This window comes from Anabrus simplex, chromosome 1 (genome assembly GCF_040414725.1).
Source record: "Anabrus simplex isolate iqAnaSimp1 chromosome 1, ASM4041472v1, whole genome shotgun sequence".
In the NCBI taxonomy this organism is placed as follows: Eukaryota; Metazoa; Arthropoda; class Insecta; order Orthoptera; family Tettigoniidae; genus Anabrus; species Anabrus simplex.
In genome coordinates, this window is record NC_090265.1 from 889932712 (window position 1) to 889958602 (window position 25891).

Consider the following 25891-nt stretch of genomic DNA (forward strand, 5'->3'; position numbering starts at 1 on the left):
ACGAATAGTCGAGGGAGTGTGCAAAGAGTTGAAGATGCTGTTCAACCAGTGTTGAAATGGGTACCATGAAAGAACCTTGGTTGGAAACAATGGGGTGTCATGGATTTTTGGCTTTGTGTATCTTGGAAAGCATGTGGAACTTGGGAGTGCGGAGCTGGTTTGGGATGAGATTGATAGAGGATTCAGATGGACCCTCATGTTGTCCACGGAGTTTGATGTAACTAAGTTCAGAATCTGATCTTCTGTGGTGTCTTGGTTGAGGGAGAATTGGGAGTTTGTATGTACACTATGAAAATCTTGGCAATGAATTGAGGATGTATATTAATGGAAATAATTTGTCATTGTTAACAACAAAGGTTATCTTACATACTGTAAGAACTGTAACAACAAACTGCACAAATACTTTAGCAAACTTTGGTCTTTATTCCGAGAAAGTTGTTTTCACTCCTAAGAACATTTACACTTAAGAAAATGGAAATTGCAACACCATGAAGGCATTGGTCGTTTGTATTTATTTTCAAGATATGGAATGATGCCATGTAGGTATGTAAACGATCAAAGTTTCAGACCCATTGGATTGTTTACACGTCTCCACACGTGATTGGTCGTGGAGGAATCAACTCTTAGTATACGGACTCTGGTGTAGCATAGTTGAGTTGCAGTCTGTGCAGTGAAGTGTTCTCCGTCAAACATGCCTCGACGACAGATAAGAGCATGCTATCAACAACTGTTGCCGTTTGAGACGGCTCGGATAATTGGGCTGTGTGAGGCTGGATTATCGCCAAGGACTGTTGCTGCACGTGTTGGCCGACAGGCATCTACGGTACGTGTATGGCAGCAGTGCTCAAATTAAGGTACCCACACTCGTAGACCTGGCACAGGCCCAGCGCGACAGACAACTGTGAAAGAGGATCGCCGCATCATTCGGATGGCCTGGATGGAACCCCATGCAACAGCAGCGCAAATTCAAGCAGCTGTGGCACCCCACGTTACACAACAAACAGTTGGTAACCGCCTGCGTGCAGCTGGCTTACGAGCCCATGTCCCTGCAGAAGGTGTTCCATTGACCCCATAAGTGACATGTAATGCTGCCCTGGTGTCAAGAAAGATCGACGTGGGTCGACGAATGGCATAGGGTCATCTTTAGTGATGAATCGCACTTCTGTCTTGCCCGCAGTGTTCGCCAGAAACGTGTGCGCCGATGTGCCGGGGAGAGGGGCCTCCCAAATCTTATTGTCGAGAGGCACACAGGGCCAACACCAAGCATTATGGTCTGGGGAGCTATTGGCTTTAATGTGAAATCACAATTAGTGCTTGTTGAGGGCACTATGACTGCTCGACAGTACGTTGATAGAGTACTCAATCCATTGGTTGTCCCTATGATGACGAACATTACTAATGGGATGTTTCAGCAGGACAATGCCCGGGTTCACACTGCACGCATCTCCAGAGAAGCTCTCCACGACATCACAACATTAGAATGGCCCGCCAGATCCCCGGACCTCAGTCCTATTGAGCATGTGTGGGACATGATGGGTCGACAACTGGCCAACCGTCCTCAGCCACCCACAACTCTGGAACAATTGACCCATGCAGTGCAGCAAGCATGGGCCACAATTCCTCAGGAAGCGATCCAGGGCCTTATTGACTCCATGCCTCAACGAATTCATCAATGTATTGCAGCTTGTGGTGGGCACATCCTGTATTGATTATTTTCCAAACTTGCGGTCAGAGGGACCTGAAAGTGTAATCATCGAATCACAACCAAACACTCGTCCTGCATGTTCAATTGCAGCAATGTAGCACCACTCCTTCTGGGTGTTGCAATTTCCATTTTCTTCAGTGTATATCTTTAAATAATAAATATCACATCAGTTTTTTTAATCAGACCTCCATTTGCAAAGTTAGTTGATGCAAGTATAGAGCTTGTATATCGGCAAATAGATATTATCGCCTTCAAGCCAAATTTTCAAGGACACATCCCGAGGAAGTTCCTGAGAAGAACAACTGTCAAGCTACTGTTGAATATTTCAAAGAAAAGTATCACCCCGCAGATATATCAGTCACTGTTTTGATGATCGGAGTGAAAGGCACCATCCTGAAACTTTTTGTAGACTTCTGTACTACTACCGTAGCAATTCGTGCACGGAAATATTCTTTCTCCATTTTTAGGAACCACACCACCTTAAAAAATTATCTCTTGTTTTTATCTTTCTTTCTTTCTTTCTTTCTTTCTTTCTTTCTTTCTTTCTTTCTTTGATTATTAAATTTCTATAAAGACTAGATTCATGCCTAACCAACATTTGTAAGGTACTCTTGGTCTCTGTGGCAGCTTGCAGATGCTGTAGGAAGAATTTAAAATAAAAATCTGTTTTACTATGTCGTGAGCTTTGACTCGAGAACAGCTGAGCAGGACTCAAGGCATAAACTGTTATTTCATGTATCTTAAAATGAACAAAATAAGTAATACATCAGTATTCAGCATAGTTTGTACTGATATTCTTTCCGCTTCCAGTTGCAGGAGAAACTTATAACACCACTGCCAAACTTCAGTAGTTGAACTTTTCGCTTACTTGGAGTTGACCATGTGTGCACAGTTCCAATTGAATCAGGGTGTTATGCTAGTATTTATTTTATCAGAACTTTGATACAGTAGAACCCCTGATTTTTTAACCTTAAATGGGAGTTTACCTTAAATCAAGGTTTCAGAAGAAAGCACACCTTTTCCAGAGATCTTTGCCTGTATCGACATAAATTGTACCATCATACATTATTTACACAGTGACAGCAATAAAACAAGGAGATATCTACTGGTACTAGTTACGGTTTGTGCTTCATTTTGGCAGATTTTTGTTGGTGAATGCAAAACCACTTCGGTTTAAGGTTGTTCTTATAACGTTATACATGATTTTCCGAAAAAGTCAGAAAAGATACCAAACTAACACAAAAACACATTAAAATCGGTATGAAACAGCAATCGGTTTCTTAAACCTTTAAATGTTTTACAAGCAGTGGCTTACTCATTTGCACATATTTTCTAATTCCAATAGTCTGAACATGCATATTCAGCTTCATTCTTAAAAATTGTAATAGCATCACTCCAGAGGCTTGTGGCAAACATTTCCATTTTCTTACTTCAAATGGCATCACCTAAAGTGGGTGAACTGCGTACGTATTATGAGAACATAATTAAAGCTGCCTGTAGAATAATAACATTTTCACTATAAATTTACATGGGAACGGCCTTTCTGAAATTTAACAAGATGCGAAAGTACATAACCTAACCTTTGAAATTAGTTATGGGCACTGCTGTATCTCGAGAAAGTGAAGTATTAGATTCTTATTTTATTTCAGTACATAGTATTAAAATTAAGCAATCGTTTACTTCAGCCTTTATTTCTAAGGAGTTAATGACTGATGCCATTGCACTTATTGCGAAAATATGTTATCCCGATGTTTGTTTACACCAGTCGGTGTTGTGACCATTGTGAAGAGACCTCAGGCTCGCTCAAGATAACTCGCTCGCACGTAGCAAGGAATCGTTGCAGAAGATGATCGATCACATTCCATATAAACGCTGGAATAGAGCGTATGAATACTGATAACAGATAAAAACTAACATGCCTGAATTTGCCAGTAATAACAGATGAATCAGTAAAAGGGTTCTCATTGTAACCGAAGGATACCGCACAGATTAATATAGGAATTTTTGAAGGTTATAGTAACACTCATTATAATGGAGGTTCTCTTCTCTTACAGCGGTCTGATCTGTATCTGAGCCCGACATCTCACTTTAGCCCTAAGTGCCTGAACTCTAAATTCCTCTTCAGTCTTGAATCATCCTTAGCAAGCTTATGACGTCTTATTCATAGGTTCTTAATGTCCCATAACCAAAACGAACAGAAATAAATATTTGAGAATTTTAACATTTCCTTAACATTTTTAGAGAGATCTGATTCAAATAATTAAGAGCCTCAGTGCCATAGGGAGCTATCCCACGAAAGATCAGTCTTGAAAACATCTGGTTGCATTTGTTACTGTGGGAAAGAAATCAAATATTGGAAAACTACTTTTCTCTTTTTTTAGCTCAGTGCTTTCTTTATATGTTAAGATATCCTAGAAAATGTAAGAAATTCAAAAATGATTATAATACTGACTGCATTAATTTAATACAAAATAAGTGTGTTACTTATAGATAAACCGAATACTTTCACAACTGTCCCTAGTCTTGGCCTGGCCCACACTGCATAACAACGTCACAGAGAGAGAGGTGGTTGTTGTCTTTTAACTGGACACAGCTAGGTATAAAATCAAGACCCACCTACTTGTATTTCAAAACAATTATGAGTGATCGTTGACCTACATCACGGTCAACATTGTCTTGTAAGCTAGTCAGTCTACAGTACAAATCATTTCAGTAAATACTTCTTTATTTATAACATACCATATTAGTTTGCTTGTTAACCGTATGATCATGACACTATCTGTATGTTTGTTTTTTTTGTTTCTTTTTATTATATCCTAGCAACGTTTTTTAAATATGTGGACATTGAACAAAAGTTTTTTGGGATAATTTTAAATTTGAAAGGAGTAACTACTTCCTGAATCTTCAGTAAGTTCGTGGAACATTACACGATTCACACTATTATTGACAGTTATGACACACGTTTTCAATCCATGTAAATGTATTTCTTGTTAGACATCTTGACACATTGTTGCTGAATCTGCCATTGTTTAAGCAGAATAAGTCTTACTACTTTTCTGAATTGACTAAAGGCAGAAGGAACTAAAAATACTGTTTGATTCTTGGCACCCTCAGTTATCCATTATTATAGTCTACAGTTCCTTTTACATGTATTTCATCATCTTAAAGATTTTTTTTTGCTCTCAGAACGTTGAACAATATGCGTAACGAATTGTGTATTTTCTGGAGAAGGAAATACCTTTTAAAAATAAGCGGGTAAATTCTCAGATATCAAGGGTGCGGAAATGACAAAATATTATTTACTTAAAGTAAATTGGAAAAGAGGTTCCACCTAATTGGCACCTATGTATACATATATATATTAAAGTTTTATTTTGGACTAGTTTTGGTACACGTAGTGCCATCCTTACGAAAAGATATAAGAAATTTAAAAACATAAATTAGCACTTAAGAGAAAATTTAAAAATATAAACATCATAAATACACATAAAACACTTATCTAAGTTCATTCTGTCTATGTTGTGGATGAAACTTTGTTTTGAAATTACAGTCAAAATTAATACACGAGACATTAGAAGTATGTCCCTGTGAATGAACAATGTGAAACTTAAAAACGCTTATTTAAAGGAGTTCAGTGCATCCCGGTTGTGGATGAAACCTTGTTTTAAGGTGACGGTTACAATTAACACATGACACAGAAGTTCAATACGCCCTTGTTTTGAATGACAATTTGAAGCTTTGAACGATATTCACCAACTGGAGTTTGATTTACTTACGTAGACACATTGTACACCGTAGTTTATAGGATCAAATTAGAAGTGAATATTTCATTGTTTACAAATGAGCTGAACTGTATAATCACTTACAGTATGAACCAAAACTTAACCTGGTCCTTAGTATTGGAATACGTTACAAGGTTAATATAATGTAGGGTTGTGCTGTGGGAAAACATCACCACTAACAATATTAGCAGATGCAGCACAAGGACAGCAGGAAAATTTCATTATTTCATTCATGAAGGATCTCTAGGCATTAGGGTTGGGCCAAGACCAACTACAACTACATCAGACCGTAATCCAGAAAAAACATGGCGGACATCGGTGGGCGATATGAGAGGTTGAGGGGAAGGTTATACATGTTTATTCCGAGTCATCTAAAGAAAAGATCACAAGTCGAACGTCATGAACTGCAACTCACTAACTCAAAATATGTATAATTAAACACCAAAAGTAGCGTTTTCGCGTATTGTAAGTCTAAATGTAATTCCAGAGGGGGAAATAACGAAGGGAGAAATATTGTATCAGCGTCAGGTTGAAACAGACACAGAGTATTAAAATATTTCACATATGAAACTCCAGTCAGCAAATAAGATAATTATATAGATCTCATCAAATAACATTATTAACCTTACATGAAAATACTAGGCAATACCACCATTATGTAAAACACGCAAACAAATTTCTCCAAGAAAATTTTAACTCTTCAAAATCCACCTGTATTACTGAGTAGGTACAAGCGATATTTGTATGATACACTTGACCATCTAAAGAACTTGTCGCCTTAAAACTCACCAGAATTGATGGCACAATTGTATTTTATATATTAAAAAAAAAAAACATAATCCTCATGTTCACTCATGGGAATTGGGGTGAGGTTTAGTTTACCCACTTTCATTGTAAAATGTTGAAAATTAATTACGTCATTCTTGCACCACCATTTAAGATTAATTTAGTCTCTAAATAATAAATCTCGGTCATGATTTTCCGGATCTTTCCAGGACTGACTTAATTTTCTTTGTAGTAAGGTACATTGGGTGATAGAGCAAATGCTAGGATAGGCATCATTAGTTTTAACTTCGGAAGTTTGCGCGATACTTGAATTAGATCACCACCTTCTATGGGTATATAATATCTTCCCTAACAATGCATTTCATTTCCAAAATGATCAATGCACACAACATTATTAGGCCTATTATTCGGTTCGAAGTTTTCCTTACGAATGCTCTTAACCCAGTTTTGCCTTATTACTAGGTCTTTTGGAAACGGGAACACTGAAGCTTGTGTCCTACCTCTTAATTACTTCCAGGCACACGGCACATTAAACTATAAACACATTGCATAGGTAGCTAAAAATAAAGAAAACACTTTCAGAGAAGAACACGAGAATCAACATTAACCTAATCACCACCAATTCTGTTGGAATAAATAAGCTCTTTGAGGACAAACTGCTTCTTATGGCACTGAAAGAGGATCTGTAACCTCTTAAGACTATAAATAGGACCGATGACCTTCGATGTTAGGCCCCTTAAAACAACAAGCATCATCATCAGCATTAAGACTATAAATAAATATAGTGTATGATTAGTAATATTCAAATTTCCATCAATATTTGGTGACAACACGACTTCCACAAATCAAAACAAACGCATGCTAGCACTCCAGTTGCTGCCATTATGGACAGTTTCGATAGGTTGGTTAAGGTCTGAGGTATTGTAGTTGGTCTTGGTTGGGCACTATGTCCCTGTTTCGGCACACTTTGCCGGTGCATAGTTATGTTCCGCTGTTCCGGAACACAGAGCGTCAGTTGTTCTGAAACATTCTCAAGCGAGACCGAGACAGTGACTCTCTGTCCTGTCAGAAGCACCACTATGTACTGCCCTTCACCTACTAGCTGGCTGTCAATACCGGCAATGTGCTGGAGTGTTCCATGTTCCGTCGTATCATCTTTGTTATGTGAGTTCCATAGCACCGGCAACTGGCCTTCGGTACATGTGGATAACTTAATGCATTCTGTTTTGTAAGAGTGTTTTCACCGAAGCCTAGTGATATATATACTGTACGAAAGACGGTACACTTTGAATAATGTCGCACTGTAGTCCTGTTTACGACTTTTTGACGAAAATAAAACCGGACAGAGCGACATGCAATTTATGTTCTTCTATTTTGTCTGCAAAGGGATCTTCAACCGGCACAATGATGAGACATTTGAAAATTGAACATCCTACAATTTTTATTTTTGTGTTCTCCTTGTACAGGCCTAGTTTTATTGTTAATCTCCTGTTCTGTTTGTATATAGTGTTTAATTTTTATCTTCGTGTTTTGCTTGTATGGGTTATTTTTTTATTTTTGTGTTCCACTTGTATATTGTGTACGTAAATAGAGCACTGACAAATGTTTCTTCAACTGAGCAAGTATATTTTTAATTGGTGCGAGTAACATTGTGGCATTTGTAAACACATTTACTGCCAGTGTAATTATGACAGGTGTATTTCAAATGAATGAAAACATTCTTATCCTAAAAGCAACATTTAGACATGATTTCCTGGGTGCCTATTTCAGAGTACCGACTGCTTTTTTACGTGCCGTGAAGTTTTATCCTGGCCCTAATTACTCAAAATATAGGCTGATACATTCAACTGATGAAAATATTCTTGGATTAGTTTCTTTTAAAGACCTGTACTGCCATTGTAAAAGTGTTGTGTGTATTTCATATTGACCGAAAAATCTTCACCCAAAAGCAGCTTTTAAACGTTATTATTGGGCACGAATTTCAGTGTTCCGACTGTTCCTTCACGTTCCGGTACAGCAGCACATTCTTGCTGAACAGAGCATGTTGTGTTGCTTCACAAATTTCTCTCTACTGCGCAGTTACAGTCCCGTGTGCCGGCACACTGTACCGAAACACTCCACCTCAAGCTCCTAACGTTCCGGAACAACTGACTGCTCTGGTCTGCCGAACCTACTAGGCATGCACTCATCGTGTCCATATGTAAAAGTTATAATTGGTCGAAGATGTGTATATTTTTACACTAGCTGATGTACCCATGCTTCGCTATGGAATTCTACATTGTATACAGAATTCTAGGTTAGTGTACACCTGAGCAAGATTGTATTAAATTGCATAGCTCTTAACATTACCCTAGAAACACGACGGGTGAGTCACCAAACGTCTTTTCTCATAAGAAGACGGGGTTAGGGAATTTTCATTGTCACGGTAGGCCCACTTGCCTACCATCAGTCACAGTCAGGCTGGGGAGTTTTCATTATAATCGCAGACACTCACTCTCCACCTGCCTTCTTACATCCTCAGAAAGAAAAAAAAAGCGAAGGGATCAAGAGACCATAAAAGCAATAGAACGTGATGATGGAACTCTGGCACAAGAAGAGGGAGAAATTAAACAAGAACTCAAGATCTATTTCGAAAAGCTGCTGAATGGAGATACAGAAAACATAACAACGGATAGAGGAGAGCCAAGTCGAGGAACCACAACTGAACCACCAATTACATGGCTTGAGGTTGAAAATGCGCTCAAGAGCATGAAGAAAGGAAAGGCAGTGGGCGTAGATGAACTAAGTGCAGATATGCTGAAAGCAGCGGGAGTTCCAGGAATCCAGTGGCTCTATAGACTGCTCAACAAGATATGGGAGGAAAATACTATTCCTGAGGACTGGAAGATGGGCATCATTGTACCTCTGTTCAAGAAAGGAAGCCGACGAAAATGTACTAATTACCGTGGTATCACACTACTGTCTCATGTCCTGAAAATATTGGAAAAAAATAATAGAGACCAGAATCAGAGATATTGTTGAACCAATTTTGGAAGAAGAGCAGTATGGTTTCAGACCAGGAAGGTCAACTACAGACCTTATATTTGCAATTAGGATGCTAATGGAAAAATACTGGGAGAAGAACAAGCCTTTATTCCTAATATTTTTGGACATTGAGAAAGCATACGATAGTGTACCAAGGGAAAGAATTTGGCAATGCATGAAAGAACTTCAAGTGCGAGATAGCCTCATAGACAAAGTGAAAATGTTGTATAGTGGGAACAGAAGCTGTATTCAAGTAGGATGTGGTTTGTCGGACTGGTTTGAAACAAAGAGAGGAGTGCAGCAGGGCAGCTCATTGTCACCACTTCTATTTATTATTGTAATGGATGTAGTAATGAAATCTATTAAAAGGAAAGAACATGGAGATATCAAAGTCTTCACATTTGCAGATGATGTTGCGATCTGGAGTGACTCAGAAGATGAATTGGGAGAGAGAATACAAAGCTGGAATGAGGAGTTTAAGAAATATGGTTTAAACATCAGCAAGACCAAGACGGTGGTGATGAAAGTGTATGGGGAAGGAGCAGAACCAATAGTCATGTTAAATGAAGCTCAACTGGACAGCGTTCCAGTTTTCAAATACTTGGGTAGCGTTATATCAAATGACAACCTAGCAAAACATGAGGTGAACAATTGAATCAATAAGGCAACACAATTCTACCACCAGGTAAGACACCTGCTGTGGGATGAGCAAATACCCATGAAAACAAAAATGACATTGTACAAGTCCTATTATACACCAATTCTTACATACAGTCTCGAAACCACAACACTGACCAATAGAGATAATTCCAAACTTCAGGCAGCTGAAATGAAATTCCTACGCACTATGATCCAGAAAACCAGGAAAGACAAGATTAGGAATGAGAAAATTAGAGAAGAAGTAGGAATAGACAATTCTCTCCTAAATAAGATTCAGATATCAAGACTGAAATGGTTTGGTCACATGAAGAAGATGCCAGTAAACAGAACTGCAAGGAAGGAATTTGACAGAAAGGTAGAAGGAAGACGACCCGTGGGAAGGCCACGAAGGAAATGGATAGATTTAGTTAAGAGCGATGTAATGCTGAGAGGTCATGATTGGGACAAGTTGGTGGAGGAAGAATGGTACAAGGACAGGATGAGATGGAGGAGGCTCATATACCACACCCGGGAAACTGGAGATGGTTTAGGATGATGATGATGAGAGAGCATGTTTCAGTTGTTTTCCCAACTGAAATGAACATAGGTCATTACAGTGACGTCCGTAAGAATGGCGCGATTAGAAGCAATGTTCTCATATGAAATATTCGATCAAATGAAAAGCCACACATTTTCTCACTTTTGAAGAACAGTACTACGCTGCCGATCTAACAATCCAAAGTTCCAGATCTGGAATGACCAAGCCGCAGACAGCCATGATCTGTGAACATTCTTCGTCTTTTTTCGGCAGGTGGTGGTGGGGGCGGGGGTGGGGGGTCGATTAGTGGAGAGTCCCAGGGCAAAAATTATGCCCTTTTACCAATCTGTAGGAGTACTCGATGAGTCGGAAAATCTCAGTTCACTACATTGGCGGCGGAAAATCTATCTGACTTGGAAACAAATTCTTCCTCCAAGCCAGAGAAGAAACCCCTTCTCACTGATAATTTGGAATAAAATGAATGTAGAATTTTATAAAAGTGAAGAGGAAGAAGCTTTTCTTAAGAAACGGCTCTTTTCAGGGTTTAATTTTGAGTTTAGTGAATTGTGGTGCTATAATTTGGAATAGGCCTAAATTGTAATTCTAGACCAGGTCATACTGCTGCTGCTGCTGCTGCTGCTGCTGCTACTACTACTACTACTACTAAGTAAGCCTTTGCCTTAAATGTGCACACTGCTCATTCGTAACAGCGCGTCAGAGTAGGGATCGAATAGGTGGAATAGATGATGATGATGAATCTGTGTGTTACGTACCAGCAGTATCAGGAAATGTATGAACCAGAATGGCATGCTAAAGAAGAAAGTTTTCTAACTCCCCAGATATTTCCTGCCAGTATTCAGTCAGGTTGTTGTACTTGGTACGCAGCAGTAATCCCATCTATCGGAGTTGAGTGGCAGCATAAGAGACAAAAAACATCAACAAAAATGGTCAATGTAATGTTATTGTTGGTCAATATTATGCGCTTTCGGTATTGTAGGCCTTCACATTTGTTTTCTTCCGACTCTGAAATACCACTCTTATCATAGCCAGTACAGTAAAAATGTATAAGATATAAATGATAGGAAATTTATTTCTGTATAACTGTAGTTATGTAGTACTTATCAATAGGACCACTAATAATACAAATATTTGAGAATTAAATTTCAGGCCTTCCCAGAAACTACCATTTCACTCAGCGTGAATAAAATGATTTATTGCCTAGATTGTAGTGGCTTATTCCCCAACTTTACATACCGATTTTCATTAAATTCTCTTCAGTCGTTTCCTTGTGATGCATGTATAGACATACAGACAGGTAGAAATTACGGAAGAGTAAAATGTGCTTTACCTTGTTACTGTGGACATGACCCATACAGAAATACCATTCTTTTCCAATTCTGAGTAATGTGCAGATAAAACTCTTATTTTTTATATATAGATTGCCTCTTCAATGCTAATAAATTAAATTTTTTATGTCTTTCACTAAGGTTGGCACGATTTGTACTGAAGCTCGTCTAAAATAAAACTTTAATTGTATATAGGGGCTGATTACGTGGAACATCTTTCTCAATTTAAGTATTGTCAATATCAGCACGGAAATGAAAATCATCAATTATGACAAGCTCTTTGCATTCTGCATAATTGTCAACAAACCACATTTCAGTTTTTTTCATAAATGTGAGACCAGATTGATAACGTAAAGTATCTTTCAGGCAATTATCATCACTAGAGCCCGAATTTCCATGCAAATGCATGTTCCTAAATAAGCTGGTTACACTTTTGAAACTTTGCAAATATTAGTTTTATGACTAATCTATCCCAAACAACCGTAATTTTTCTCCCTTTTTGGGAGAAAATTCATGCATAATGCATATTTTGACAATTTGGATTTAAAAGCAAATAATTGGACGTTTATATTGGATTAGGTCTATATGACCTTTCTTCTGACTTTGACACATGTTAACTTGCGTGATAGTGTCTTTTTTGACATGGGTTTGTAGAATTTGGAATCGTACCTTCACGTTATTTGTATGTTATTGAGAGAGAAAGAAAATGTATTCCTGGCATATACTTGACAACCAAAGTTAGATGCATAGAAGTCCTTTAATCCAGTTAGCCAAGCACTTTGTCTGGTGCTTGAGTAAACATTGACATAAGCGGAAAGACCCCGTGACGACCGCTCTAATCCTTAGAAACAATGTGTCCCTGTAAAAACTGAACCCTGAGTGTTCTTTTCTTCGTCTATGTTAGACGAAGAAATCAAAACTCGCATCACACTACTGTAATGCCCCTTTACTGAGATAGCAGCTTACGAACCTTTTGCACTGAATCCTGTTTTGTTTCCCTGGAATTTCCTACTCCGAACTCTCATTGTTCACACGTCTAAGGCCAAAATAATTGAGAAAAGAAGGGAGTTGAAAAGCAGCACGCTTACATGCTTCAAATTGCGACTTAGTATTTGACTGTGCTGTGAAATGTTGGTGTCATGCCACCTGTTAAAAGTCTACGAAAGTCCTTGTGTCTAAATGGACAGAGGTAAGGAATTTCTAAGTTAATTTACGAAAAGAGATAACGTCAGATATACTTTGTCCTAAATGTCTTTATTTAAGTCTGAACCTGTCACTTTTTGTGACTTAGAAAAACCATTTTTCTGTGTTCAGGAATGTTATGTCAGATAAACGAATGAACTTGAATGAAGAAAATGTGGAGAAATTCGTTGTTGTACAATTTTTCATAAGGAAGTGAAAATATAACAATGTTGAATTGAATTTTGATAGTCCATATTTTTGTTTTATTGTCCATGTTCCATCATTTGATAGTGCATGGAAATCCGGGCTCTAATCATCACAATTCTCAGCATCTTCCAACAACAGTTTCAAATTTTATAAAGAGGCATCTATCTGGGGTAGAAGAAAACTTATGTTATTGATATCATCTGGTAAAACGTACCAAATATTATCCCGTAAAACTTCATTCTGTAGCAGTGGTGGCTCATGGATTAAACGAAGTGTTGATTATGTCGATGCTGGCACTTCTCACAATATATCCAAGCATTGAAATGATCAACTTCGGCAGTCAATGAGTCAAGGTGTTTTTTTTTAAGTTCATTCAAACATGCAGCTTTTTATTTTAGTCAAGTAGTTCAACTTCAAAAGGGTACATTTTTGGCTGTGACGTTTTGTTTTCCTTGCAGGTCGCATCATTGATTGTGCATTTACTCTTGCATTTAACCCCAAGTATGACAAATTGATTGAAGCTGTTCGTGATGCTACCAACACTGGTATCAAGGTATGTTCGTAGAACATCATTTATATTGATGTAGTATTAATAATGATGTAGGTAAAAGAGAAAACTAAGCAACTTTTGCACCCCACTCAGCCTGCCTGGTGGCCATGATCGTTAAAGCGTTGAAGTCTAAACGATCTGACACAGAGGTTACGCAGTTCCCGTTGGTCGAAAAAAATTTCACCATTAGAATATTGGCCGGCAGGGTAGGAGAGGGGGTGGTATACAATTTTTAATCACTAGATTGCATGCCAAAAGCCTGGATTAAATTCCAAACCTCTCCACAGTGCTCATATGGAGTGAGGGCATATGACGCTGTTGATGGTGATTCGTCCATCGGATGGGGATTTTAAGACGAGCAGACCTCTTGGTGGTATTCGACAGGAATAGGCTATCTGCTTGCACCGGGTTTCACCCTCTCCCTTTCTACTGTCTTATATATCACGTCATTCATTTCATCTCATTAACTCCTCTAATGAGGTTGATGTCAGGAAGGGCATCCAGTCATAAAAAACCCGCCACGACAGATTCATCTCATACCCGACCCCATAGAGAAACGGTACAAGGGTTGGACAAACAAACAAACAAACAAACAAACAAACAACTTTTGGCACCTCACTCATTGGACATCCTATACTAGCTAAATTTTTTACACAATTATTGTATGTTAAAAGAGAAGCAATCAAGAAACAAAAGATCAGTGACAACAAAATAACCTAACCAATTAACAAACTAAACCAGAAAATAACCACCAGAGCAAACTCGTAGATTTTCACCCTAGAGTAATCAACAGATCCAGTACAACCTTTTCAAATAAGGAAATACATTTGGTAGAAAAATGTCTCAAGTTCAACTGTTATGAATGGCATATGCAGAACAATGTGAAACAATTCATCAGTGAAGTTTTAAACTGCATGTGAAAACATAACCACACCACAAAGAGAAATAATTTTAAAAAACATAGCCATCAAAGCTCTACAAATAATCAGACATTTAAATTCTATTAAACAAAATTCAAAACTCAATACTTTGCATTAAAAACTATGAACAATATAAAAAATGAGAACCTAATCATCACGAAAGCAGATAACACGAATTTAAAAAAAAACTATTATAGTTTTGAGTCCACCGTGGTAGAAAATTATTAATTTAACGTACATGTTTCGGGAAAATCATCCATTCCCTTCATCAGTGATGTCTGAACTGACATCACTGATGTCTATCATTATAAGGTGTATTGACAAGGTGGACTCCAAATAAAACTGTAATAGTTTCTTTAATAGATTCAAACAAGATGGTACAGGATTAAATAAAATACCTATTATGGCTAAGTTTATCAACAAAGAATAGAACAGTCGTGATGAAAGATGAAGAAAGAAATAGATTTCACTAACAGTAATGGAATACGAGAGATCAAGCATGAGACAACTAATAAATTTCAAACTGAGATAAAGCAGGCGATCAAGAAAACACACAGCAAGAAAAAGAAAGAATTGCCATAAAAAATCGAAAACTTCCCCACGCACTAAGAGCCCTCCCCAAAATACACACAGACTCGTCCCGTCAGACCGATTAGTAAATTTCAAGGATGCACGATGTTACAATGTACACCAACTACTAAAACAAATGCTAAAAAAATCCTCATCTCTATTAAAGAAGACAGGTCAATTGAAAAAAAAAAACCCTAGAACTGACTAAGGAACTAAATAAACTAAAGTAACAGAGCATGAGAATGATGTCCTTTGATATTAACCAATATGTACATTATCATACCATTAGAAGAATTCATTAAAAATCATAGTAAAACTATTGAAAAGTTAAGTCCTCTACAGGAAACTAACAAAATACCGTATTTACTCATGTATTAGACCCCTCCTTGGCTGTTCGAGATAAAGAAAATGATAAAATAAATCTTGCATATAAGATCCCCCAACGTAATTCATCAGAGAAGAACGATGATTCCGCTTCGAAACGGCTACAAGCCTTATTGCAGCTCTGATGACATCAAACAGATTTGTGAATTGTTTCGTCCATACGACCCATGCAATGAAAATGCGTCGAAGTCATGCGGTATATCTGTGTTTCGTAGTTAAAAAATGTCCTCCTCCGTAGCGTAGGCCTACTGCAGCTCTGATGACGTCGTACAAATAGGTGAATAGTTTTGTGTCCGACTCGCTCATTGCAAGCACACATCAGTCATGTTTGTATGTCTATGTTTTGTAGTTAAGAATGTCCTCCAGCGCAATGGTTAGCACAATTAGCTGCCGTTCTCGGGAGCCTGAGTTCGTGGTACATACAACTCCCTTCCACTTTAGTTAAGAAATTTTCACGGTTGTTGCTAGGCCTATTAATATAGGCAGGCAAGATCATTAACAAAGTGATCATTTAATATCTTATAACTCAGGCCAATATAGGGTGATTTTTGGGAGATAAGTCGGTTTAAAATGGGATAAAAACAATCCAATCACAATCATTTTACTCGCCAGTGTACCTAACAAATAATAATATTTATTTTTTATGTCCCCACTTACTTTCAACGATTTTTGGCGACACCAAACAAAACATACTATGAGCCCTTATTGAAATGCTCATTTAATTAATCAGTCATATAAAGATTATTTTATTTTATTAAGTACTAGTAATTGGCCGGGAACATCTACATTCAGCAGCCCATGTCGCAATTTCTGCAGGGAGCTTGGAATTTGGGTTTATTTGCTTGCCAGCTAAGTTTAGAAAGAGGAATTTCGACGTGATGTACACAAAGCAGAACAAGGAAACAATAGAACTTCAACGGACAACATTTCGGTACAGGAGCTGGAAATATACGTTTGAAGTAAACATCACGATCACGATCTGCTGGACCAATGATATGATAGCATCGCCATCTATTTGCCTAGGCATTGGTCTATGTAAGTGATGATCCCGATCGAGGATATAACGGCATCTTAGGGGACGAATTGATAAAAGCAATGAGCGCATGGGCTAGCAACCCTATTATTTGGCGAGATTCTGTGCAGGTAACATCGAGAGAAGTATTATTTATTTATTTATTTATTTATTTATTTATTTATTTATTTATTTATTTATTTATTTATTTATTTATTTATTTATTTATTTATTTAATCATTTATTTATTTATTTATTTAATCATTTATTTATTTATTTATTTATTTATTTATTCATTCATTCATTCATTCATTCATTCATTCATTCAGGATCAGCAACAGCATAACGCAGAATTACAACGATCTGAGCTATGTACAATAGATATGAATCTAAAATGAAAGATATATAAATACTTACAAAGGACACGAATATACACAATAAAAACTGTACAATCATATATAATACATATTTACATAAACAACGTTATTAACAAAGAAAAATACATTTACAGTAAATACAGGAGCAGAACGGGAAAGAACAAGAAGGAAAATTAAGTTATATGATAAATATCATGACAGAAGGAAGGAAACGTTACGAAGAGATCTAGGTTGTTGTTGATAGATAATGTATTAAACATTGCTGGAATACGTACCGAAAGGGACCTTTGGGTGAGAGAAAGCCGGGAGTAAGGAGTATGGAATAGGGTCTTCATTCTGGTATTACGGGATGGGACGTGGAGGGGAAATAAGGAAGCTAAATCTGGAGACCTAAACAGACCATTAACTGCTTTGTATAGCAGCTTTAGGTCGGCTACTTTCCTCCGAGCAGAAAGAGTCTTGAGGTTCAGTTTCCCAAGCACTTGGATAGTGCTTAGATTGCGACATGCAGGGACCCTGGCTCTGACGATAGCACAGAAAAAAGATTGTACACGGTCAAGGTGGCTGAGGTTTGAAGAAGCAGAAATGGACCAGACTGGAGAGGCGTATTCAACAATAGGTAAGATACAGGAGACGTAGAATGCTCTGAGGGCATTTACATCTGTGATGTCAGAAAACCTGTACAGTAAACCAAGGAGTGACATAGCACGTGAGGTAACCCTGTTTATGTGCGAGACAAACAACAATTTACTGTCAAAATGCACTCCTAAGTCTTTTTGATTGTCAACAAGAGCAATCGGTTGGTTCAGTAGGTGATATTCTTGTAGAACGGGGGATTTATGAAGTGTGAACGAAATGGTGGAACACTTGGAGGGATGAGGTTTAAGACGCCATGTAGTACACCAACCTGATAGTGAATCAAGTGCATTTTGCAATTGGATTGTATCTGTAGGAGAATAGATCTGCTTGAAGATTTTACAATCATCAGCAAAGAGCAGTATTTCACATGAATGGTGGGAAACAGTATCGATAAGGTCATCAATAAACAGGGCAAAAAGAAGTGGACCAAGGACACTACCCTGCGGGACACCAGAGAGGGTGGTGGTGATAGAAGAACTGCATCCGTCAAGAACAACGCGCTGTAGTCTTTCGCTCAGAAAGCTATTAATTAGAGCTAGGAGTCTCCCATGCACGTTAAACCGTTCAGAAAGTTTGTGCACAAGAAGGGTGTGATCCACGGTATCAAAGGCCTTCGCGATGTCGATATAGCATGCATCAAGTTGAGAGCCCGCGTGGATGGCAGACGTGGCATGATGGAGGAGGATAGCCAAGTTAGTTACGCAGGAGCTTCCAGGAAGGAAACCATGCTGCTGAGGGGATATATAGGGATTTGTAAACGCAAGCAAATGCTGATGGATGATCCTTTCACAAATGATTGATAAAGCAGGTAATATAGAGACCGGGCGATAATTTGCAATATCCGACCTCTGTCCACCTTTAAGAACTGGTGTGATATACGCAAGTTTCCAGGAGCTCGGAAAGTAGCCGACTGAGAAGCACCGATTGAATATCACACTAATAGGGTATGAAAGACTTGCTGCTGTATTCCTAAGGAAGATAGGACTGAGACCATCAGGACCAGTAGGTTTATTTTCTGATAAAGACGAAAGTAGGGAGTACACTTCAGATTCAGTGGTAGAAATATTACTGAGGCTATGGGAAGTAACAGGTTTGATTTTAGGAAACTCAGCATACTGCACAGGTTTAACAAAATTAGAGGTAAAATATTCATTAAATAATTCAGATCTATCTGCTCCACTGGCTACAGACTGGTCCCAGGTTACTACTTCCAGTATTCGTTTATTGTCTCTTCTGTTATTTATAAGTGACCAGAGCCTTTTACTGTTGTGTTTTACTTCAATGCAGGCTCCGTTAATATAGTCAGAGTAATCCCGCCTTAATAAGTACTTGTGGTGTTTGCGAAGGTCCGAGAATATTTTATAATTACTCTCGGAAGGCGCATCCTTCCATTGTCTCCAGGCTACCGATTTTTGTAGTTCAGCACTTTTAGTATCACTCTTCTTCCATGGAGGGAATTTTCTGGACATCGAACGAGTAGGAATGAGGTCCCGAATCACAGCAAGCGTCCAATCATAAAATAAGTCCACCGCATCTTGAACTTCACCCACATGCAACAAATGCCATGGTAACAGGGACAGGGTACGATTCACAGTCAGCCAGTCAACTTTACGCCACACAGGCACAAAGCTCCTAAGGACAGGTCGATGACATCTCGGAGCACGGGGAGGGGTGAGAGTGAAAGTTGCTTCAAAGGACTTGTGGTTGGAGTTAAAAATATTTCATCCCACAGAAACAGATGAGGGCTCGTTATAGGAAAGCAGGTAGTCAAGAAGACTATTTCCGCAGGTGTTTTCCAAGACATGCTGTTTGAAGTTCAGTCCAGTAATATAGTGGTCCATATACCATTTGTCAAGGCTATTAGAAGGCTGACCTAATGAAGGGGAAATCCAGGAGACAGACAGATTAAAGTCTCCTAGTATGACAATGTTATCTTTGAAATGAACGCGAGTACGGGTCAGAACTTATGTTTCTTGATCGTGTGGGGACTTGAACTTTGGTTTTAAGACACTGTCTGCTTTTCAGTTATTCAAGATGTTAAAACTTTTGAGAATGGCTTTTTCGATTTCAGGAGAGAAGAACAGTTTCCATATAGTAATTCAATGTTTAGTAGTTTGCCAGTGTAAACAGATTTTACGTGGACATCAAATTCAGTAATTTCCAGCCGTGCATTTAAATGGGAAATATTTGACCTAGTTGCGGGGTTAGATAAGAGAAGTTGTTCCGCGACCAAATGGAAACTGGTTTCACGGTCAGTGGAAATTACCCTGGCTGTAGTATTCGAGTAACTGGCAGGTTAATCTTGACCCCGTTTTCTACGTCATGGACGAGGAGATGTTTTGAGAACAACATCCAGAAGCAGCGACGGAGACCACAAGATCACCAGTTCAACGCCAGGAGAATGGAGACCCAAGGACTGATACGGTTCTTTACTGAAGGCACCACTTTCGATATGGCTGGCTAAAACGATAGGGTGTCGGCTGTCCCGGAGGCAGGCGGCGATAAGTCAACAAAATAGATTAGTACAAAATTTTCAATGTAATTATGTGAGTGTGAACATGTTTTAATGTTGCAACAGGCGATAGTTTAATTTTAATATTTAATTTCAGTAAATTTTGCTTTGTTTGGAAGGACTACGTCCTCATCATCATCATCGTCATCATCATCCTAAACCATCTCCAGTTTCCTGGGTGTGGTATTTGAGCCTCTTCCATCCCATCCTGTCCTTGTACCAATCTTCCTCCACCAACTTGTCCCAATCATGACCTCTCAGCAGTACATCGTTCTTAACTAAATCTATCCATTTCCTTCGTGGCCTTCCCACGGGTCGTCTTCCTTCTACTTTTCTATCAAATTCCTTCCTTGCAGTTCTGTTTACTGGCATCCTCTTCATGTGACCAAACCACTTCAGTCTTGATATCTGAATGTTGTTGAGGAGAGGATCATCTATTCCTACTTCTTCTCTAATTTTCTCATTCCTACTTCTTCTCTAATTTTCTCATTCCTAATCTTTTCTTTCGTGGTTTTCTGGATCATAGTGCGTAGGAATTTCATTTCAGCTGCCTGAAGTTTGGAATTATCTCTGTTGGTCACTGTTGTGGTTTCGAGACTGTATGTAAGAATTGGTGTATAGTAGGACTTGTACAATGTCATTTTTGTTTTCATGGGTATTTGCTCATCCCAAAGCAGGTGTCTTACTTGGTGGTAAAATTGTGTTGCCTTATTGATTTGATTGTTCACCTCATGTTTTGCTAGGTTGTCATTTGATATAACGCTACCCAAGTATTTGAAAACTGGAACGCTGTCCAGTTGGGCTTCATTTAATATGACTATTGATTCTGCTCCTTCCCCATACACTTTCATCACCACCGTCTTGGTCTTGCTGATGTTTAAACCATATTTCTTAAACTCCTCATTCCAGCTTCTCATTCTCTCTCCCAATTCCTCTTGTGAGTCACTCCAGATCGCAACATCATCTGCAAATGTGAAGGCTTTGATATCTCCATGTTCTTTCCTGTTAATAGATTTCATTACTACATCCGTTACAGTAATAAATAGAAGTGGTGACAATGAGCTGCCCTGCTGCACTCCTTTGTTTCAAACCAGTCCGACAAACCACATCCTACTTGAATATAGCTTGTATTCCCACTATACAACATTTTCACTTTGTCTATGAGGCTGTCGTATGCTTTCTCAATGTCCAAAAATATTAGAAATAAAGGCTTGTTCTTTTCCCAGTATTTTTCCATTAGCATCCTAATGGCAAATATAAGGTCAGTAGTTGACCTTCCTGGTCTGAAACCATACTGCTCTTCTTCCAAAATTGGTTCAACAATATCTCTGATTCTGGTCTCTTTCACTTTTTCCAATATTTTCAGGACATGAGACAGTAGTGTGATACCACGGTAATTAGTACATTTTCGTCGGCTCCTTTCTTGAACACACCGAGCTCGATAGCTGCAGTCGCTTAAGTGCGGCCAGTATCCAGTATTCGGGAGATAGTAGGTTCGAACCCCACTGTCGGCAGCCCTGAAAATGGTTTTCCGTGGTTTTCCATTTTCACACCTGGCAAATGCTGGGGCTGTACCTTAATTAAGGCCACGGCCGATTCCTTCCCACTCCTAGCCCTATCCTGTCCCCCTGTCGCCATAAGACCTACCTGTGTCGGTGCGACGTAAAGGAACTAGCTCTGTTCTCTCTTTCTTGAACAGAGGTACAATGATGCCCATCTTCCAGTCCTCAGGAATAGTATTTTCCTCCCATATCTTGTTGAGCAGTCTGTAGAGCCATTGGATTCCTGGAATTCCCACTGCTTTCAGCATATCTGCACTTAGTTCATCTATGCCCACTGCCTTTCCTTTCTTCATGCTCTTGAGCGCATTTTCAACCTCAAGCCATGTGATTGGTGGTTCAGTTGTGGTTCCTCGACTTGGCTCTCCTCTATCCGTTACGTTTTCTGTATCTCCATTCAGCAGCTTTTCGAAATAAATCATGAGTTCTTGTTTAATTTCTCCCTCTTCTTGTGCCAGAGTTCCAACATCACGTTCTATTGCTTTTATGGTCTCTTGATCCCTTTGCTTGTTTTTCACTACTCTGTATAGCAATTTCATATTTCCTCTACTGTCCTCTTCCAGTTTGTCTGCAAACTCATTCCATTTCTTCTCTTTTTCTTCCCTTACAATGTTCTTTACAGCAAGTTTCGTGTTCCTGTATACTCCTTGAAGTCTTTGTATTTCTTGCTCATTTCGTTCTTGTCCCTGTTTGTGTTTTTCCTTGTCCGGTGCCTTCTTTATTTGGTTTCTTTCTATCACCGCTGTTTTCACTCTATCATTCCACCATGGTGTCTCCTTTTTTCTTTTGATAGAACTTGTAACTCCACATAGGTTTTTGGCTTCTCCCACAAAGGTGTATTTGAAGGCCTTCCACTCTTCATTAACTTCATTACTTCACCCTTCGGCAAACTCTGTAGAATCCTTAGTTTGTATTCTTCCTTTATTTGGACTTTTTGCAACTTCCAAGTTTTAATCCTTGGTTTTTCCATAATAATTTTCTGTGTTTCATTACTCTTATGTTTGAAGTCTACTACCAACAATCTGTGGTCACTGTCCATGCTTTCACTAGGGATGACCTTTACATCTGTGATGTGCCTGCCACCATCTTTATTTGTGATTACGTAGAAGGACTACGTCCTATTTAAAGTAATTGTTAGGAAGCTTGTTAATGTAAATATAATTGTATCGTAAATGTGGACCAAATGCATAAGGTCACAGCTTGCTTGCTTGCTTGCTTTCTTTCTTTCCATTTATGCGGAATTTTAGCTGAGTGATTAGCGTCATTTCTTTTACGTGTCTGTTTCATATTTTTGCTACATTTATTTTTATTTGTTTTGCTTTGATGTTTGAGATGCAGTGTATGTCTCGGGGCTTAAATGTAAATAAGAATTTAGTCAGGAAGGACTAGATTAAAGTACGTAGGTGGATCAAAAGGTTAATTGCACTAACGCGCCGCAGCAGCGCGCTGTGTGCTGCAAACGTGGGTACAGCGGAGAAAAGGACAACACTGTCCACACGTCTGTTAGGCAGGTCACTGTGGTGTCTCGTCTAGTATTGTGTGAATAGCGGCCAAATGCAATGGCACGTCAACTGGACGTTCACCCCAAATGTGAGGTGCGTGCGACAATCCGATTCCTATGGTCCAAAAGGAAGAATTGCAGGGACATTCATTGTGAAATTAGTGCTATGTATGGGGAGCGGGCCATTTCCCGGTAAGGTATCGTAAAGTGGTGTCGGCAAGTTGAAGCCGGACGCACGGATATCACGAACAACCATCACGAAGGCAAGCCGGCAACGTCCAGGACTCGTGCAAAGGTCAACAGTGTGATTGCGATCATTAGACAGAACCGCCACATTAAACTGAGAGAAATCGCAACGCAGCTGAACATGTCGTATGGCAGTGTGTTCGCCATTGTTCACGAGGACCTTGGATATCGTAAGCTGTGTCAAAGATGGGTCCCACGTCTTCTCACCGATGAGCACAAGGGACAACATTTCCAATCCTTCCTGGCATTTATGCAACGCTATGCCGCAGGCGGCAACGGGTTTCTGAGGCGAATCGTCACAGGCGACGAAATGTGGGTCCACCACTTCACCCCCGAAACGAAGCGAACATCAATGAAATGGGTGCACCCCTCATCACCACAACGAAAGAAGGCCAAGGTTCAACCTTCAGCCAGTAAGGTTATGGCGACAGTGTTCTTTGACATGGAAGGTTTGCTGCACGTGGAATTCATGCCAAAAGGAATGGCGATCAACGCGGCGTCGTGTTGTCAAATGTTGCACCGGTTGCATAAAGCAATTAAAGAGAAGTGCCGGGGGGAAATTGAGCGCCAGTGTGATTTTCTTGCACGATAACGCAACACCTCACAAGGCCAGCGAAACGAGAGAACTGCTGCAGCGTTTCAAGTGGGAGGTCTGGCAACGTCCACCCTACAGTCCCGACCTAGCGCCATGTGACTTTCATCTGTTTGGTAAGCTCAAAACGGAGCTTGGTGGTCGGCGTTTCCAGACCGATGAGGAGGTGAAGGCCGCTGTCTCAGAGTGGTTGCAGAGCGCTGGAGGAAATTTCTGTGCATCCGGCATCGACAAGTTGGTTGTGCGTTCGCAGAAATGTTTGTAGTCTCTTGGAAACTATGTGGACAAGTGACGTTACAGTGTATGTCGTTATAGTCATGTTGCTGTTGTATAGGTGGTGTAATAAATGGCCATAACTGGGAAGTGCAACTTATTTTCTGATCTGCCCTCGTATTATTAATGGGAGCTCAAAGTGTACGGAAACATGCCGTCGTGTTTTTTGGGATTTCTTGCATGACTTGTGAAGGAGTATGTGTTAGATGATGGAGTTTGGATCCACAAATGTTGATAGTCATCTTCATGATCATTTTGAATATCAAGATGAGCGTAAATTAGGGTTTGATTCACGAGTTCCTGGAACGCAGTTTTGTAGACCACGTTCTGAATAATTAGAATAAATTTACTGTACTTTTTCCCAAATCTGGAGTTTATGAGCTAAAGTTTCAAGAACCAAACTGCAACAACACGTCTGAAGGCCAAGTAAAACACAATTTCCACACCAGATATAAAGAACACAAAAAATGCTGTTAGCTGTCGGAGAGTACTTATGACACCTCACACCATTTCACAGACTTCAGCGTGGATCTAAATGTTTTACACATAAAAATATGAAAGCAAATCATTAAAGACAAAGGAGGCAGCAGAAATACACATTGCAAGAGAAGCCAACCAAACCATCTAGAAAATTTTAGTAAAGCAGCACGCCACACTTTTAAATCTGCTCTTAGTGAATCCCACTGGAGGTTACTCTGATGCAAAGTATGTCTGGAATGTGGGTTAAGGTATACTTATCTGTACGTCTACAAATTTTGGCAGCGGGTCACGAATTGGGACCGTTATGTATGTTATTATTTATCGCTAAAAATGAAGTCATACAAGGTACACTGAAACCTCGTTAGTGCATTCCTTCCCGCTTAGCACGTTGTAAATTCAAAGTCTCGATTCTTATCGTATTAAATCTATATAAAAATACCTCACCACGTCACAAATTTTCGTTATTACCGCTTAGTATGATCATATTTTTCCTAGCCTTGAAAATGTTCTTTGTGTCATCCCTTATGGAAGAAACATGATTTCCAACTCGGGTAGGAGCCGTCACCACAATTACGTGGTTACAGAAAAAGGCCTTAAATTCCTGAACATCACAGGATAAGTTGCACCTTTGGAGAGCAAGCCGTTAGCGCCAGGAACGTTCAGATTTTCTTAATCTTAAAAGCAAAAAAATGTTAGTTACCTAGCTTCAGCTTCCATTATTTCGCCAATTTCGTCCCATACACGTTTCTTCAAACCACTATCCATATATTTCGAATCACCTAAATTATATAGAAAAGAGTGTGCCTTCACTAATTCAGTCAGCAGTTCATCCTTCATTTTGGGAGGTAAAGAACAGTTCAAACGTACACAGATAATCTCAGTACTCGAAGAAAGCAGAGAAGCAGGGAGGCGGGAAGAGAGAAATCACGTCCTTGAAAACAAGAAAATATCTTTGGCGAGCGAATCCATATTGCCGGCACGGATCATAGAGAAGGACTGAAGGTCACTGCGAATGACGTTAATGGAAGTGTTGGAACTCATCCCTTCGTTTACATGGCGACGATAAT

The 25891-nt window shown here is 39.2% G+C and overlaps 1 protein-coding gene across 2 annotated transcripts in view; it reads left to right on the forward strand.

Annotated features, from left to right (window-relative positions):
• The window catches only part of und (methionyl aminopeptidase und), a 155420-nt gene that overhangs the window by 78794 nt on the left and 50735 nt on the right, over window positions 1-25891 (forward strand). For both annotated transcript variants that reach the window (XM_067136566.2, XM_067136567.2), the window contains exon 6: window positions 13668-13762. In XM_067136566.2, the coding sequence (XP_066992667.1) occupies window positions 13668-13762 (95 nt within the window). The remainder of the gene's footprint in view (window positions 1-13667; window positions 13763-25891) is intronic.